The 18,592-nt window shown below is 37.7% G+C and overlaps 1 protein-coding gene across 1 annotated transcript in view; it reads left to right on the forward strand.

Moving 5' to 3' along the window:
• The window catches only part of CEMIP2 (cell migration inducing hyaluronidase 2), a 125,903-nt gene that overhangs the window by 22,810 nt on the left and 84,501 nt on the right, over positions 1–18,592 (forward strand). Inside the window, 2 exon segments of the mRNA XM_079112054.1 lie at positions 1,875–2,015; positions 2,600–3,161. Of these exon segments, the coding sequence (XP_078968180.1) occupies positions 1,875–2,015; positions 2,600–3,161 (703 nt within the window).

Here is an 18,592-nt window from a genome sequence, read left to right on the forward strand (position 1 = left end):
ACAGAAAGAAAAGTTGAAGGATTTCTTCCCACCTCTCTTCCTGTACTGGGAATTGAACTGAGGGGTGCTTTACCACTGAGCTGCACCCCGACCTTTTTTCATGTTTCATGCCCTTTCAGTGTCTTCCTAAGTTGCTCAGTTTGGTCTCAAACTTTCGATCTTCCTGCCTCAATCTCCCAAAGTTGCTGGGATTCTAAGTGTGGGCTCTCACACCTAATGGGTTGTTTTTATTTTTATATATTTTATTTTTTACAGTGCTAGGGATCGAACCCAGGACCTTGTGCATCTTAGGCAAGTACTTCACCCCTGAACTACACCCCCAGTCCCAAGGATTGATTTTAGTATAATAATGACGATCATTGATTTATCTGAAGAATTAAATATTGGTCATAAAACAGCTGTGAGAAAAAATAATTAAAAAAGTAATTGGCACAGACTTAGCGAGTGGGCCTAATTTGAAGTATAGTTAGTATAACTTCTAAGAGAAAGCAGTAAGAGGAGGACAGCACAAGTGCTTGGAAACAGGAAGATGATTGCAGAAGTTTATTCAAGTTTAAAGGGAAGAATTGGAAATTTTTCTGTATGGAATTTCTTTGTGCCACACTCAGACAAGTTAGACTTGTTAGTCTAACTTGAATAACCACGTGGATGTGGATGACAGGGGATACGTGCATATCTAGTATTCTTATCGCTCCTTCGTTCTCCTCTTGTTTCAATACTCTCCATCCTTTGGGGTCTATCTAGGTCTAGTGCCAACTGTTTTGTGAGGCTGCTGGCAGTTACTTTGGCCTCAACCCTCCTTGTTCTGAGGTCGTTTTCACCTTAAAGTAACTACCACCTGTTCAGCATGTAATTATATCATACATCATAGTTTTTTTTCCTAAGCTAGCAGATAAACTTGAACGTAAGTTCATTTTATGCTTTAGAAGTTTTATAGTATGTATTAAAAAATGCCCAAATCAATTTTCAACAAATACTTGCTTATTAGTTGATCAGAATTGAAGTTGTGATTTTTCCCCCCCTCCTCTTCCTAATTATGGCAGAAAATAAGGCATAAATAGCTGCAGTTTCACTGTCACCTGATTCTAATAAAGGAACACTACAAGTGAAGAACCTCATTTCTTAGAAGTAGAACTTCCTTATCCTTCAGCTTGCTAAGTGATCTTGGGTTTGGCTGCTCTAATCTGAAATTTCCTCATCTCTGCAAATGAGAAGTCATCTTGCCTCTTACGGTTTCTTGGAAAAGCACACATGACTGAATATGGTAGTATTCCTCAGCCTCTGCCTTGGACCGAGGGGCTATGATTGCCCACTTTGTGATTCACTGTGCATAGGAAGGAACTTGTGGATACCTAATCTACATATTATTTAGCAATTTCCATTTTTCACTTACCAATATGTTGTTAATGTTTTTTTTTCTTTTTTGCTGTGCTGGCAGTCAAACCCAGGGTTTGCATATCCTTGGCAAATCCTCTTCCACTGAGCTACATCTAAAACAACTTTCAAGTATGAGTCCAAGGGCCATTTATAATTTCGCTTCTTACTATTGATTTATATCATTTCCAGAGTAGATGGTTCAGGGGAACTTCCTTTCTGTCTTGTGAAGTTTGACCTGAATTAGATGCTGGCCACTTAGTTTTGTGGTAACCTCCTTTTTTTTTTTTTTTTTTTTTTAAATGTTGGGAAAGTAAAGGACCTAACATTTTCTAGTGGGTGGAAAGGGGTAGAATTTCTATCTTAATGTCAGGAAATCAAAATATGTCAACACCTTATATTCAGAACTGTATTCAGTGGTGAGAATGTTTGGATTTAGCTAATGGTATTCTTGCCTTTTGCTGGGTTGGATGGGAAATCAATGTTGTGTTGTTTTATAGAGAATTGCCCAGATCAAAACCCCCATCTCAGGAACTGGGACCCAGGACAAGATCCTGCAAAACAAGTCGTTATCAAGGAGGGAGATATGTTCCGCCTGACCTCAGATGTCTTGGTGAATTCAATAGTCATTCAGAATGGAGGTAGGTAATTGTCCCTGCCTGCAGAGACTTCAAGGTTCATCTTGAATGTGGGAATATTTGCTGTTCCTTATAAAACTTTTCTTAGATGACCTGGATTTTGGAATACAATGTCACTTTAACCATGAAAATATATTTAGTTTCCCTTAAGCCATGGAATCCAAAAGCTGTAAGGAACTTACAAATCACTCAAGACCCGTTATTTATAGACAATGAAACAAAAAAGGTGATTATTTACAATGAAATCTGTGTTACAACTGATCGAGAATTGAGAGAGTTAACATGGGTTTCCATACACAGACATGAGATTCAAATTTGTAGACTTATTTTTTCTAGAAATGATTTATTTCTAAACTGAATGGATTGAAATATGAACTCTTCACTTTTTCACTGACTTTATTTTGTAAACTAGTTTAATTTTCTAAGCAGAGATTAAACGAGTTTAATTTTCTAAGTAAAATTTTCCAAGCTTCAATGTGGAAGTGTTATCTTTTTTTTTTTTTTTCCTACTTGAGGGGAAGATCTATTTCTGTGTGCCTCAGAAAGATGTTCCAGAAACTGGCCTACAATAATGTTGTTTTCTACAGGGCTGCTTGTATTTGGGGATGATAAAGATGGATCCAGAAATATTACTTTGAGGACTCGTTACATCCTGATCCAGGATGGTGGGGCGCTTCATATTGGAGCAGAAAAATGCCGCTATAAATCCAAAGCGACAATTGCCTTGTATGGCAAGTCAGATGAAGGCGAAAGTATGCCAACATTTGGCAAAAAGTTTATTGGCGTGGAAGCTGGCGGGACACTGGAGTTACACGGAGCACAGAAGACATCGTGGACATTGTTGGCAAAGACGCTGAATTCTTCAGGCTTGCCGTTTGGGTCCTATACCTTTGAGAAGGACTTTTCCCGGGGCCTCAATGTGAGGGTCATCGACCAAGACACGGCCAATATTTTGGAAAATGTGAAGTTTGATACCCATGAGTACCAAAATGAGAGCAGGCGACTTGAGGAATTTCTGAGAGTCCAGGATCCGGGTCGGATTGTTGCTATAGCTGTGGGAGATTCAGCAGTCAAGAGCCTGTTACAAGGAACTATCCAGATGATCCAGGACAGGTTGGGGAGTAAGCTGATCCAAGGGCTGGGTTACAGGTGGGCATGCCTTGTTCTTTTCTCCCCAGCTCTGTGTTGGGGTCTTTATGTGAGAGGAGAGAGAGGGTGGAGAAAGAAACCACCCTCTACAGTAGAGAACAGAACACTAAAATGAGCCAACACAACATGCAACACAAATGATATTCAGTAACATAATGCCTGAGTCAGCTGTCGGAAGGGCCACTCCTGTTTCTGGGTCGCCTCTTGCTTTGAAACACAGGATTGGCCCACCAGACATGGGATTCAGAAGTGCTTGTCTCGGCTCTGACTCATGAAGCCCAATGTGAATTATCTTGTCGGGCTTGAGAAAAGAACAGAAATGTGGTCATGAAAACTGGTCAGGTGGCATAAAGACTAATTTACCTTCAAGGAGGCTTCCTTTTTCCATTACCTCCTGAAGATAGAAATTCTGGATGATTGAGGCCACTTAGGGGTTGAAAAGTTAGGACACAATTCCATGCTAAGTTGTAAAGCCCAGAGGGGTGGGACATGCTCAGTTTTCCATCTCTTTTAGAACACTTTGAGTGCATGTTTATACTTTTAACCCATTTGTTTGATTGACTCCGGTCTCTAGAATCCTAGCATCTGTGAGGAAGGAAAAAGTTTTATCTAGACAGTAAAATTCATTGCTACTATTTATGGTTCTCATGGCATCTACTTATTAACCATGATTTCCTAATGCAGTCCTGAGTCTGGGGGAAGTAGCTGGCTCAACATTTAATTAAAAAAACAGAAGTTTTAATTCTGCTGAATGTTCTTAGTAAAGTTGGGAAATATCTGCAGTGAGCAAAGTAAGAGGACTTCAAAACCCAGAGACTGAAGTCCCCCTGCCTTTGATGGTAGGTTATTGAATGGAGTATTATCTACAGGAATAGTTTTGGTATTTTTTTGGTCCTGGGGATTGAACCCAAGGGTGCCTAACCATTGAGCCACACCCCCAGCCCTTTTTTAAATGTTTTATTTAGAGATAAGAGCCTCATTAAGTTGCTTAGGGCCTTGCTAAGTTGCTGAGGCTGGCTTTGAACTCAGGATCTTCTTACCTTATCCTCTAAGCTGCTGGGGTATAGACATGTACATCACGCCTGGCTATAGAAATTCTAGAAGACAAAATTAGTGAAGAGAAAGGGTGTGTAATGCTTTGAAAATGCCCTTTTTTCACCTTTCATTAGGAGATGCTTAGTGCTAGATGCTCATTAATGTTTAGGGGCAAGGACACCGTCTCAGAGTTTTTCTTTAGTGAGTAAACTAAGGCCTGCATACACGCTAATCCTACAGTGAGACACTGTGGTTGCAGGCATACACCACCACACACCCAGCTAAACTTCTATTTTTTTTTTTTTTTTTTTTTTCCGGTGCTGGGGATTGAACCCAGGGCCTTACTGCTTGCGAGGCAAGCCCTCTACCAACTGAGCTATATCCCTAGCCCCTAAACTTAAATTTCTTAACACCCTCATGGTTTCTAGATTTATATAATTACCAGCTGTGACTATTTTGACTTTGGTCCTCTTCTAGAATGGTTTCTAAATTCCCTTTAAAATATTGTCACTAACTCGATGGAGGAATTAGAATCGTGATCTTTCGCCAGTGTTCCATTACATTGACACTATCTCCAGTGTGCATAAACATGCACCCCTTTGAAGATAGTGTTCTGATGCATTGAAATTTTCCCCAACTGGAAGAGGGAAGTAGGAGTGTTTTGGAGATAATGTCAGTAGAATGGAACATTGTTTTATAGTTGCTGAGGCAGTTCTGGTAAATAAAAGAAGCCTCTGACATTCTTTCTCTCCTACCCTCTCAAATGGGAGATAATAAATTGAGACATTCTTTATTTGATCCTTTCTGCTGTATCAAAGGATACAAACAAAAGCTACAAAGCATTGTCAGCCAGAGAGGAGCTAATCCACAGGGGTGGCTGTGGGTTTCTAAGGGTGTAGGCATGCTTTGGTTAGCTTTTGTCTGAATATCCAGCCATCTGTCTGGCATAGATTACATTTGGCATTTTTTTTTTTTTTTTTCTAAAGTAGGAAATTCACATTCTTCTTTTCATGTTTTGAATCAGGAGGCTTAAAGGCAAATTTTCTTGCTTTTGTTATTGTCTTTTTTTCTTTGATTTTAGCCGCAAACTTGAGCAAATAAATCCCTTGGATATTTAGTATCACAGAAATAAAATGGCATTTTCAAACATATTGCTTTCAACAAATAGACATTGGTATGTAAAATCAAAAATCTGTTGGATAGTGATTCCGAGACTTAAGAATGTTAAAAAAAAGTCTGACTCACTGTTTTTCAAACTTGCCTGCACACCTGGAGACTTAAAAAACTTCTGATGCCTAGGGCCTGTCTTAGGGCAGGATCTTACTGGTAAGTAGGACCCCCAAGCAACTGAAGTGCAATCAGAGTTGGTATTCCTACTGTGATGTTTAATCTCTAAATCAGGAATTCTCAAAGTTCAGTTCCCTGACCCAGCAGCATTAGCATCCTTGGGAATGTATTAGAGATGCAGATTCTCAGGTTCAACTTTGGGTCCTTGGGTGGATCTAGCATGCTGCCTCACCCCCTAGATGGTTCTGATGCTGACTAAATTTGAGAGCCACGCTCCAACACAGTGGTTCTGAAGTCTACCTGCACATTTAGATCACCTTGGGAACTTTAAAAACATACCAATGCTGGTCCAACCTTTAGATATTATGATTTCATAGAGCTGAGTTAGGTCTGAGTGTTGATATTATTTCTAAAGTTCCCTATATGATTCTATGATGCATCTGGATTTTTGAAAACATTGTGGAAGATAGTGTAAAAGAAAGCAGGTAGTAATCATTCATAGAGAAAGACAGTGAATGACTCTGTGATCAGAATGATACGTGAATGATTTGGGTGTGTACTGAGAGAGGAAGTCCATGATTAATCGGAATCATAGTCATCAGTGTTCTACCTGTTAAAGAGCTGGACAAGCAAGTATTTGAAAATCAGGCATGTTTGCTTTTAACATACCAGTTACTTCAAAGTTTAGAATTGCAACCTCATGGGAAAAGTGGCTTAGCAATCTGCAAAAATGAAATGTAAGGATTAAAAAGCAACCTGCCATCACATCTGTGTTAGAGATGTAGGTTATTCCTGTGACTAATGATCAGTTTTTTCTTTTTCTTTCTAGGCAAGCTTGGGCTTTAGTTGGTGTCATTGATGGGGGAAGTACTTCTTGCAATGAATCCGTGAGAAACTATGAAAACCACAGTAGTGGCGGAAAGGCTCTGGCCCAAAGAGAATTTTACACTGTGGATGGTCAGAAGTTCTCTGTGACAGCCTATAGTGAATGGATTGAAGGTAGGCAAGGGTAGTTGATATTCTCGTAACACATTGCTAAGTATTGGACCAGATTTTTATAAAGGAATTTTGTATCACATGACTGACTGGTTGGATTCTTTACCAGTAGAAGCTGAAATTTGTTTCCGTACTATATTGAAATCTTTTAGACTCAAGAGCTCTTCCTAGATTAGAAAAATGATCTGTTCTAGTTTGAACATCTCCAGTTGGACTTTGCTCTTGATTTTTTTTGAGTCATAGAGTGTGATTAAGTAGTAAAAATTAATTTGTTTCCTGGATTTGGCATTAAATGAACCAATCTCAGTGTGATAGGGTGAACTGCCTTTGGTTATGTGCAATGATAGTGGACCTGATTTTGTACTTTGTATCTTCTCTTAATGTAAATATACCACCTAATATTACCTTTGAACACCTCAGACTTCTCATTTACTAGGCAGTTTTTTCCCCTAATGATCTGGCTAATACATTTTATCTTATGGATAAATGGAAAACACAGAGAAGTACAAAGTAAAAATTAATCTTCAGCCCTCTAATTCAGAGAGAATTATTTCAGTGCATGATAAGTCTAGGATCTTTTTTTTTTTTTTTATATGTCTTCCTCCCTGCATTTTGCTATAACCTGCTTTCCTAACAGTTATCTTATTTGAACTTTCTTCAACATCATTTTTTAATAGTCCATCTTTCAGGATTATATTCAAATATTGCCTAGCACAAAGTGTTTAGGGAGTGTCTGTTTGGTTTTTTTTTTCCTTTTAAGGATGTTTTCTGTAGCATTTTAAAATTGATCCATCTTGCCACCAGATTATTTTAGCTCCAATTGTAGAACAGCATCTTCCTGTCTGTGCTTCTCCACTAGCTTTCTTTTATAAACATAAACAGAATTAATGTGAAAGAGTGAAATCAAGAGTTGCTTATCACATCTGTAATTACCCAGAAAGCTTTGCTTTAAACTCGGGCCATAGCTCAGTTTTGAGCAGCAATGTAGCAAAGTGTTCACTAACACGGATTTCTTTTGACAGGATGCCTGAGCTCCCATCCTAGCTCTTTAACTTCATATATGATCATGGGCATGTGACTTTAACTTCCTAAACCTTAGTTTTCTCATCGCAAAATGGAAATAATAATAGAAGCCACCATTTAGGGCTGATTTGAATAACAGAGGTGAAGAATGTGAAGTTTTTATTTTTAGCACAGTGCATGTAGCACTCAATTATGTTAACAATGATGCAAACATGATTGGGATTATAAGGATGTTTTGTATCACTGTGATTAAAAATATTCTTTTGCTTTAAGACAAACAATTAAATGGAGTCCCTGATAAATAGCAGGAACTTTCACATGTTACCTCCAAGCAACTTTCTGGGCTTGGGGTGAGGAAAATGGTATCTATTATGCTAAGGAAGCTGGAATCAAGCCCCAGCATTCTGCTTCCAGGACTGTTCCTCTTTCTACCACACCATGATTTTCTCTAGCAAAATAGGCAGGTGAGAAACTTTTCTTAGCAGATTTTGGTCCTGTCAATGGAATTTTGTGGTCCTGTCTCAGAAGGTTCCAGGCAGGGGAGATTACTGATGGACCTTGAGTCAGCTTTTCCTTTGTAGAAAATGTCTCCATTTCCACATTAGGAATGACATTTCTGTAGGAGGGAACATTCTTTCTCTATCATAGGCTATTGTTTGTGTCCAGTGTTCTTAGTGACTCTTAGTTTCTGGACGAGGTGGAAATTCTCCCCAGGAAGCAAAGGACTGAACCTCTTTCCTTTGAAACTTCCAGTTCAATGTGCTAACAGGAGAAAATCTGCAGAATTTTCTTGTAAATCTAGAAAAAAGCGAGGAATTGTTGAATGGTATTCCCATCTAACCTTCTGACACTCCTTTTAAATAAATAGTTTCTTATCATCTTTCAAATCAAGCATTATTTGTCTCATATTTTTAGAAAAAATATTGGAATTGTAAATGAAACAATGAATGTTCCTTAGCTGCCCCTGCCCCTCCTTTTCTTAGTACTAGGGATTGAACCCAGGTGCACTTCACCACTGAGCTACATCCCTGTTTTTTTTTTTTTTCTTCCTAATTTTGATGCAGGGTCTTTTTGCTTAGTTACCAAGGCTGGGCTTGAATCGCATTCTTCCTGCCTCAACCTTCAGAATTGCTGGGATTACAGGCATTTGTCACCAAATGCCCTTTTTTAGGGGCAGTATTTTCTTTTATTAAAACTGAAAATTTGGGTAAATGATTGTTGCTGCTGTGGAGCTTTTAATCACCTTTTTTTTTTTTTTTTTTAAATCAATTTTCCTGTTTTTATTCTTGGAAAGAGAGAATAATTTAGAGGTAAAGAAATTGGACTTGATGGTGCATGCCTGTAATTCCAGCTACTCGGGAGGCTGAGGAAGGAAGATCACAAGTTTGAGGCCAGCCTCAGGGACTCAGAGAGACCCTGTTGCAAAATAAAAAATAAAGAAGTTGGATTCTGGAAGTTGATTAGAATTCAGTTCCGGGCTCTATCATTTTTTTTTTTTTTTTAGCTATTATTTTAGCCAGTATCCTAACTCCTAGATCTTGGTTTCTTTATCTGTAGTGAATATAATTATATAATTTCTGACTCTCAAAGTTTTGATGAAAGGTGATTCTGCAAAAAAAAACAAAACAAAACAAAAAACAGTGATTATACATGTGAAGTTCCAAAAAGTGTTAGGTATTATTATGATTACTAGAATTAATATTATTTATATTACTTTTTTTTGGATAAAATACCATTATAGGCTTCAGTGTCTGGATCCATAAATATATCAAAAAGCATATAAAGTTATTAGGTATTTTTATGACACACAAAAACAGGACAGGTCAAAGTCTAAAAGAACATAATGCAAAACTTGCCCATGTTAGGTTTTATCTGGATAGTTGGCTCAAGACTGTAAGACTATATTTTTCCTTGTTCCTTGCTTGAATTTCCTTCCTTTTGATTCCCCTGGCTTAAGTAAATGTTCTTTGGCTCTTGTCATTGCCCCTTAGAGTCAGCATTTTAAAGTAGCCCCAGAGTAGTATGTTGTTAGAATGATAGAGAAGTACAGATATTTGTACAGATGTCTTGAAATGGGCTGTGTGTCCTTCTCCATTGATGTTATGAAGTACCTGCCTTCTATTCCAGACACATTTCCATGAGATCAGCTTTTGACTCATGACAGATTCCAACATGGATGTTGTAGAAGCAGGAAATGCTTCTACACTGGGTTGCATGTAAAAGAAGTGTAAGTGATGGAGAAGTTGATAAGTTCAGTTCCCATCTGCCTAATTGGGAACCAGTTCCAAATTTCAAAGGCGATATTAATAAAGATCGGTCATTAGTAACTACTAGGTTGTATAATTTATATCATCCTGGGAATGGCACTGAGATGGACAGGGCCACCATCATGTGACCTCAGGTCACATTGCAGATCAAGCTAGTCATACTTGTTCATTCAGCAGACATCTGTGGCACTATACTTTGAACAACATAGAGTAGTGAGTACCTAGACAGACGCATGCGGGGCAGCCTTCGCTGATGCACCTTGGGAGGAGGTGGCCTACCCTTCCACTGGGAAGGTATGAGTTAACAGGAATGCATAAGAAGACTGAAAAGAGAGCTTTACTGCTGGCAATGATGTTTGAGAAGTCTTTAAAGATTCACCTGATGCTTATAAAAAGGTGGACAGTGCCAGGCTCAGTGGGGTACCCCTTTAATCCCAGTAACTTAAGAAACTGAAGAAGGAGAAATGAAAATTTGAGGCCAGCCCCAGTAATGTAGTGAGACCTGGTTTCAAAATAAAATAAATCAAAAGGCCTGGGAATGTAGTTCAGTGGTACAGCACCCCTGGTTCAATCCCTAATACCCACCCTCCCCCGAGATACTGAACAAGAGCGGAAGGACATTGTAGGTAAAGGATAAAGCAAGTGTTTGTCCTTCTGTCATATAAGAACCAAAGAGAAGGTACCATCCACGAGAAAGCAAGCTTCTACCAGGCAGTGGAGTGGCTGGTGCCTTGGTCTTCTTGACTTCTCAGTCTCTAGAACTGTGATAAGAACTTTCTGCTGTTTGTGAGCTAAAAACAAAAAGAAACAAACAAAAAAACATGATCAAGGGCACAGAAATGAGGGTTTTTTTTTTTTTTTGTGTGTGTGTGAAACTTTTATTTCTGATATATCTGTGCATTAACGTCCTATCTCTTTTTCTGTGCTTGGATCAGATTGAAGCACTGGATATTTATTACAGAGCTATTCTGTACTTGACCACTTCTACCAAGTATGATGTTTTTGTTACATATTAAGATTGTTTGGGGCAGTATTACAGTTGTAACATGGAATTGAAATACAGCAAGGAATTTGGGGATTGAGAGTCTTCAACATTTTAAAGCAGTTTATGAATGTTACATTTTTGTATCATGGCTAGAGGTGCATATACATTTCTATATTTTATCATTCATATTTGTGGAGTGATTGACACCTTGGTAGCCCTAGTAAATGTCTGCTAAATTGCATTTAACTTTTGATTTGTGAATTAGGGAGAAGATCGATTTTCCTGTTAATACCTCACTTTTTTGTTTTTGTTTTTCTTTTTTGTTTAGGCGTTTCTCTTTCAGGATTCCGGGTGGAGCCTGTGGATGGAGTGAAGCTTCACTTGCTGGATGATGTTAGTAGCTGGAAGCCTGGAGACCAGATTGTGGTTGCAAGCACGGACTATTCTATGTATCAAGCTGAGGAGTTCACTCTTCTACCCTGCCCGGAGTGTAACCGTTTTCAGGTCAAAGTTAAAGGTATCAGACCATTAAATGTATGTCATAGGAAACTGTTTCTTGGGGATTTGATTTTTGGAATCATTTTTTAACCCATTTATCACCATGACCATCATCCTCAGTATTAAAGATCTCAGTAGTGTAGGGCATTGAACATTAGCTCCCAGAGGGAATTACAAATATTAATGCACAATGTTCCTGCTATTAATGATGCGTAGCTGGCAAACTAGTGTTTCTGTGCCTTAGTTTTTTTTTTTTTTAAAACTTAAAAAGTTGTGAACTAACTGGGCACCCACCTGTTATCCCAGCTACTTGGGAATCTGAAGCTAGAGGATCTCAAGTTTGAGGCCAGCCTCAGCAATTTAGCGAGCCCCTGTCTCACAGAAATAAGAATTAAAAAATAAATTTAAAAAACTGGAGATGTAGCTCAGTGGTAAAGCACCCCTGGGTTCAATCCCAGGGGTAGACTAGATGTAGACTAGATGAATTGATTTTCCAAGTCCTTTTTAGTTTCTTCCTTAATAATTTCCCATTATTGCATAATAACAAACCCAACTGTTGACTAAATCCATTTTTTTAAATATTTTTTTTAAAAAATATTTAATTGTAGAAAATATTTAAAAATATTTAGTTGTAGATGGACACAATACCTTTATTTTTTTAATTTATCTTAATGTGGTACTGAGGATTGAACCCAGGGTCTCACCTGTGCTAGGCAAGCGCTCCACAACTGAACCACAATCCCAGCCCCCTAAATCCATTTTTAATAGAAGTGTTTCTTAACAACAAAAAAAATTCTGTGATTTTTGAGGTTTGCTTGACAAAATCTCAATAATATTTAAAATGGACTCTAATAGTTATTTTTATAAGAGTGTTTCCTATCATAATCTTGAATAATACATTTTTTGAAGGATAGCAGTACACAGAGGGATTCTCAGTGTAAGCTGTGTATAAAAAGAACGACTGACACCAGGTACTTATTCTGAACCTGGTACTAGGCAAAGCCCCCTGTGCATTCATGTATGGGATTCATTGCACATTCTACTTACTGTTTTCCTTGTGTCTTTACTCAAAGTAATATAATTATGGTATAAAACAAAAGCATTTATAGTAACTGTTCAATAAGTGCCCAGTATTTCAGTAATTCAGTGTAATAGATCACTGAGAGCTTTGAAGTTTAAAGGAACATTTTCTACTTAAAATAGGATGATTGACTTGCTTGGCATTTTTTTCTCTGTGCTTCATGCAGTGTTATACTTTTCCTTCTCTTGATAATATAGGGCAGAAGCAAAGCAAACAAATAAAAAAACTAAATCACCAAATAAAAGCAATCAAAAAATTCCCCAAAGTGATACCATCTGGCGTTAAATTTTTTTGGAAATTCCCACTCCTGTTGACAAGTCTACGTGATTATGAGTCTCTGTGAACTCAACTTGATGATTTATTTGTATTTTTCCTTCCTGAGTTTAAGAGCATCAGAGAAAAAAACTGATTATGAAACTACTTCTGAACTTCCAGTAAAGGTGACCATTTAAAAGAATGCATACTAGTACTAAAACAAGAAGTGGGAAAGGAAAGATGGTAATTTTTATATGGCCACTGTCTAACTGCAGATTGCTTTAGCTTTGAAGTAGAAGCACAAACAACTTGACATCTTGATATTCACCTTCTACAAAACTTTTTTTTTGTTTTTTGTTTTAAATAGATTCACTACATTTGGTTCTTCATATGTCCTAGGGCTAGAACAAGGTCAGGAACTAGAGGGAAGGATTATGGGTTATTAGGCAAATTCCAAGTCATTAGTGCTTTTTATGAAAGATTGGGCTACTTTAGTAAACTCGCTGTTCCTGTCTGGGTTTGAGAGTTGGCAGGACAAGTAGTAGTGAGGATTCAGGGTTTGGATGGGTAGTTGGACTGGATAATCTTTGAAATTCCTCATCCTGAGATGCTGAGATTTGGAAGTTTAGAGAATGGGAGATGAGAAGCCATTAATCGAGTCTTGGGGTTATGAAATGGAGAGGAATATATTTTTGTTCCATGTTTTCTTTTTTGGAATATTCGTTTTCCTTTGCTCACATTGTCCAGAAACCCCTCAGTTCCTGCATATGGGAGAGATCATAGATGGTGTAGACATGAGAGCTGAGGTTGGAATTCTCACCCGGAATATTGTGATCCATGGAGAAATGGAGGACTCCTGCTACGCAGAAAACCAGTGCCAGTTCTTTGATTATGATACCTTTGGGGGACACGTCATGGTAGGCAAAAGGATTTGACGATTTCTTTGAAAATCCTAGTTGCTAAGTACACATTTGAAGGAACTTTCAAGTGGTTGAGATATATAGGAATATTAAAAAGAAATCATATTTTATTTATCTTTTAAATAAATGAGGATATTTTCAAAAACTAAAACAAAAAATCACATCTTTATTTAGCTGACCTGGGCCTGTAGTTCAATCATTTAAGAATTATTCCTTGAAGAACTAAATCAACATATTTTGAAAAACCTCAAAAAGCAGACACAAAAGACAAAAGTATGAGTGATCTTGTTATTAGTGCATACAATTTCTGAATCAATCAATTCTTTTAAAACCATATTATTAAAGAGTGAGCAGTAGTAGTATGTACATCCAAAATGTATTTCTGTATATATATTGAATGAAGATTTTTATTCTGTAAGAATATTACTTAGTCCATGGTAGGCAGTATTCTGTATTCTATTGAATTTCTGACCATATGTGTTTTAAATCGCTTTCTGCATTGACTAGCCTGTGGGTGTTAGTAGCATTTCTGTTTCACTGATTTTAGAAATGTTGATCAGCTTTATTCCTGTGTGCTTAGTTATATCATTGAAAATTCAGTGCTTAAAAATATTGCTCTAGCTTTGGATCACAGAAAAATTTTTAAAAAGAACTTAAGCAAACAATATTCTGTAGTAATTAAAATATTGAGGAGGACTTAGAAATATATAACTGTTTGTGGTGGAGGCTATAGAAATAAAAGAATGAGATTAGGAATGACCAAAGTATAGACAGTCCCTGACTCAGCAATTTTTCAGTTTTACAATGGTATAAAAGTGTTACGTGTTCGGTAGGCACCTTGCTTCAGATTTTGAATTTTGATCTTTTTGGAGGGAGAACTGTGCTGTTCTGTACTCTGGAGATTCTGGGCAGTGGTTTTGAGCTGCAGTTTCCTGTCACCTACAAGATCACTAAGGGAAACAATCTAAATTCAACAGTGTGCTTTGTTCCTAAGCTAGGATATTTGGTAGATTGGGTGTACTAAATGAATTTTTGACTTGCAGAATTTTAATTTAATAATGGTTTTATCAGGACATAACCCATTATAAGTGGTCAGGGAATACCTGCGGCTGAACAAGTCACAACATACATGCAGAAATTGTTTCTGCACCTTTCCTGGTTACATCTACCTTTATTCCTAATTGAAAGCTATTTTATGGCGTTTTAAAAAGCATTTCCTAAATTATTAACTGAGGATCTGGGAAAACAGGATGCAGAAGGAATGTTCAAATATATAGCCTCCTTCAGTTATTTTGTATTTAAACAATATTTTTTGCTACTTTCCTCTTCTCCGAAGTGTTGGTTTGATTTTGGTTACCTTGTTTTGTAGATAATGAAAAATTTTACTTCAGTCCATCTCTCCTATGTGGAATTGAAGCACATGGGTCAGCAGCAGCTGGGGCGGTACCCTATTCATTTTCATCTGTGTGGGGACGTGGATCATAAAGGCGGGTACAGACACACAACGTTTGTGGATGGCCTCTCTATTCATCACAGCTTTTCAAGATGCATCACTGTGCATGGGACCAATGGCTTGCTAGTGAGTAGCTTCCATTACGTTGACATATTGTCTGTCATTTTAAGGACAATTCTCCAATAACTCCCATGACTTCTCAGTTTTGCTTAAGTAAACTATTTATCCATATACCTTACTGCTCTAAGAATTCTGCTGTTTTTCTGCTTGAAGGAAGCCTACATTTTTTATTACCTAAATTATCTTCAGCCAGAAATAAAACTTGACATTTGACTTTGCCCCTTCTGCTAAGATTAAAAACTTCTTTTTGCATTTGTACTGTGTGCTACACTGAGCAGATCTTGTCACTTAAATCCCAGTCCATTTCGTTACTGATGACATTATACACTTGTGTTTCTGCAGATAAAAGACACCATTGGATTCGACACACTAGGTCATTGTTTCTTTTTGGAAGATGGTATTGAACAGAGAAATACTTTGTTTCACAATCTGGGACTTCTCACCAAGCCAGGCACTCTCCTCCCCACTGATAGGAACAACTCCATGTGCACCACCATGCGAGATAAAGTATTTGGAAATTATGTCCCTGTGCCCGCCACTGACTGTATGTGAGTAATTGGCAGAGAGGAAAACTCCTGTGTGATGGGCAAGTCCTGTGACTTTCGGGGAAAGCTTGTTAGAGGAAGTTTTTAATGGGCATGATTTTTCATGAAGAATGTTTAAATCACCTTCAAAACTGCCTTGCAGGGCTGTTTCAACTTTCTGGATCGCTCATCCCAACAATCATCTAATTAATAATGCAGCTGCAGGATCCCAGGTAAATAATACTAAAGTGTTTTCAGATTTTTTTTTTTTTTTTTGTATTATTCATGTTTATAAATGGGTGTGATATCTTGCATGCCAGTAGAACCCAAGCATGACCTTGTTTCTGATACCCCTTGTCTGGTTGAGTGCTCTAAGTATCTGAGATCATTATTCTGTTTCTTCTAAATCCTTTATTACAGTTAGTTTCCATAGTCTATTAAGACAGGTAATCAGTGGAGGAAAAGAGGTGAGCTGATCTCTAGGGCTAGGTCTTCTCCAGAGTGCATTCATAGATATGTTTTGTATGATCTTTCTGGAATCTCATGTTCCTATGTGATCAAGAAATGAACCACTTTAATTTCTAGTGTTGGTGAGCAAAGAGAGCCTCAGCTTTTTCTTTATGGGAGTGGATTAGTCTTTAGGCTACTGTGACAGTTGTCTCGCTGGTTGAAGGGCACTTTCTTTTGTTAAATGGAGGGATTGTGTGCGTTTAGGCATTTCATCTCCTTAATAGGGTAGCTAGAAACTCAGTGATGTGCCATGATTAATTCAGTGCCCTGAGTTATTTAAGACACACACACACACACACACACACACACACACACGTGCGAGAATAAGGTTCTAAAAAGTAAGTAGAAAAATTTTAAATGGTAGAAATGTCCCCTTGATAAACCTGGAGAAATTTACACTTACAAGTGAGTGTGATTCAAAACCACTAATTTAATATATGAATGAATACTATTAAGATTGTAACTGTGCTGAAAACTACGGGAGGGAAATATCAGCCTTGCAGTCATGCCTAAATATTCGTGTTGGTACATCATGACTATTTAAAAATTCAAAAAGGAAAGAAATACCTAGCATCGTTTCTAAGGATTAAGGGAGTATTTCTTTCAGATAAGAATATGGGCATCACTGGGTGATGGCTGAGCTCATATCTGTGCTTTTCCTTTAAAACATAAGACGTAGACTGGAGGTCCTTGTCATTTGAAGATTCTTATTTGACAGGGCAGGACGTGGGCATTTGATCATTTCAGGTTTCGTTCATTCCTTTTCCGTCAAATATTTCTTGAGCTTGTGCGGGGCTGGTGCTGTGGTCTAACCGGAAAGGGGTGACTGAGAGTCGGGGAGCAGCCTTCCTCAGCACCATCTCTGATCTTTGCTGCATTGCACAGCAGCTACCAGAGCCGAGCTACTCTCAGCTCTTTTCAGAAGTCAAGGATTGAAGAATAAAGCAAATTGTAATTCCTCCATGAAAGTGTGAGGTGAGATTGTCAGATACCCTTCCTGGGCTCCAATAAGAATAATGAAAGCATATGTATGTTCTCTGTCTTTTCATGGATTCTTTCTTTCCTCTCTTAAAAAAAAAAAAAATCTGTTCCAGTGAAGCTAGCGTTGGCAGAGTTTCCACCCAAAGTACATCAAACTGTTTCTTCATTGTACCTTTCCATTGCCTTTTACAACGCTCCCTGTACCTGTTTTGACACCACAGTGTTTAACAGCAAACAGCTGCTACCCTTGAACTCCATTGCATTCTGGGAGGGTCTGCTCAGCCCTCAGCTCACAGGGGTATGCTGCCGTTGAGAGTTGTCTGTTTTGTGTCCAAAAGAGTAGAGGTGACAAACATTTTTCAGATGAGTTTGTTTTATTAAAACCCATTTGTAAACATTTATCATGGAAAAATGTTAAATATTGTACATATGCTTTCTATAATTCATCTCTCCTCTGTGTTCCTAGAGGACTTTGTAATGAATATAATAGTATTACATATGTTTTAGTCATGTCTGTATTTCTTATAAGACCAAATTATTTGAGAATAGTCTTTTTATATACCTGGCACATAGTGGGCATTAAATAAATGTGTACTGAATTTGAATTAATATTATTCTTGTATACTGTATGTTTATGTTTGAATAACCTGTTTAATCAAAGTTCCACAAAGTGAGTTTTGGCCTTCATATTGGTCCCATTTTCAATCATAAAAGGAAAAATTTTCACAGGCATTAAGACCATTAATATCCGTTTTCATGTCTCATTTTGTCAAAAAATTTTAAACTGTTCTGCTCCTGTTATGGTCAGCAATACTGAAATTGAACAGACAGGCTCCAGACGGAGACAGCATCCCGATTCATGCATGTGGTGGTTTTTATTTTTCCTTTGGCACAAATCTGCCTCAGGACAGGAAGGGCATTGGAGTTATTTGAAAGAAGTCAGTGAGCTCTACATGCTGGTGGACAGTTGTTTAATAGGCATGACTCATCTATTGATCAGGTCTGGAGGTAAACAGAACAAAACCACATTGCTTAAGGCTGAGCTGTTCTGGTCACATGGAAGACTTATTTGATTCTAACCCTGCATAATGTTGTAAAGCAGCTAATGAGAGAAAGTTGTTTTGAAAGGAAATTTTGGTATCAATTTTTTTCTTTAAACTTGATTTAAAATATGCCTCATATAATGCTTTGAGGCTGCTAGTATGTGTGCACAACTTTTTGTAGTCAGTTCTGGAACAAATACAATGAAAAATGTGTGTTACAAAGATTTAATGTTGCTGGCAAAGCAGTTAGGGTATGAGGGTGATTCATAGAGTGTCTTTATAAAATAAGGCTTTAATAATCTTGCTCTTTCATTTATAGGATGCTGGAATATGGTATTTATCCACAAGGAACCTACTGGGGAGTCCAGTGGATTGCAGTTCTTAGAGAAACCAGAACTCACTCCACTGGGTATATTTTATAACAACAGGGTCCATTCAAGTTTTAAGGTAGGT

This window comes from Sciurus vulgaris (assembly GCF_902686455.1).
Source record: "Sciurus vulgaris genome assembly, chromosome: 15".
Classification (NCBI taxonomy): domain Eukaryota; kingdom Metazoa; phylum Chordata; class Mammalia; order Rodentia; family Sciuridae; genus Sciurus; species Sciurus vulgaris.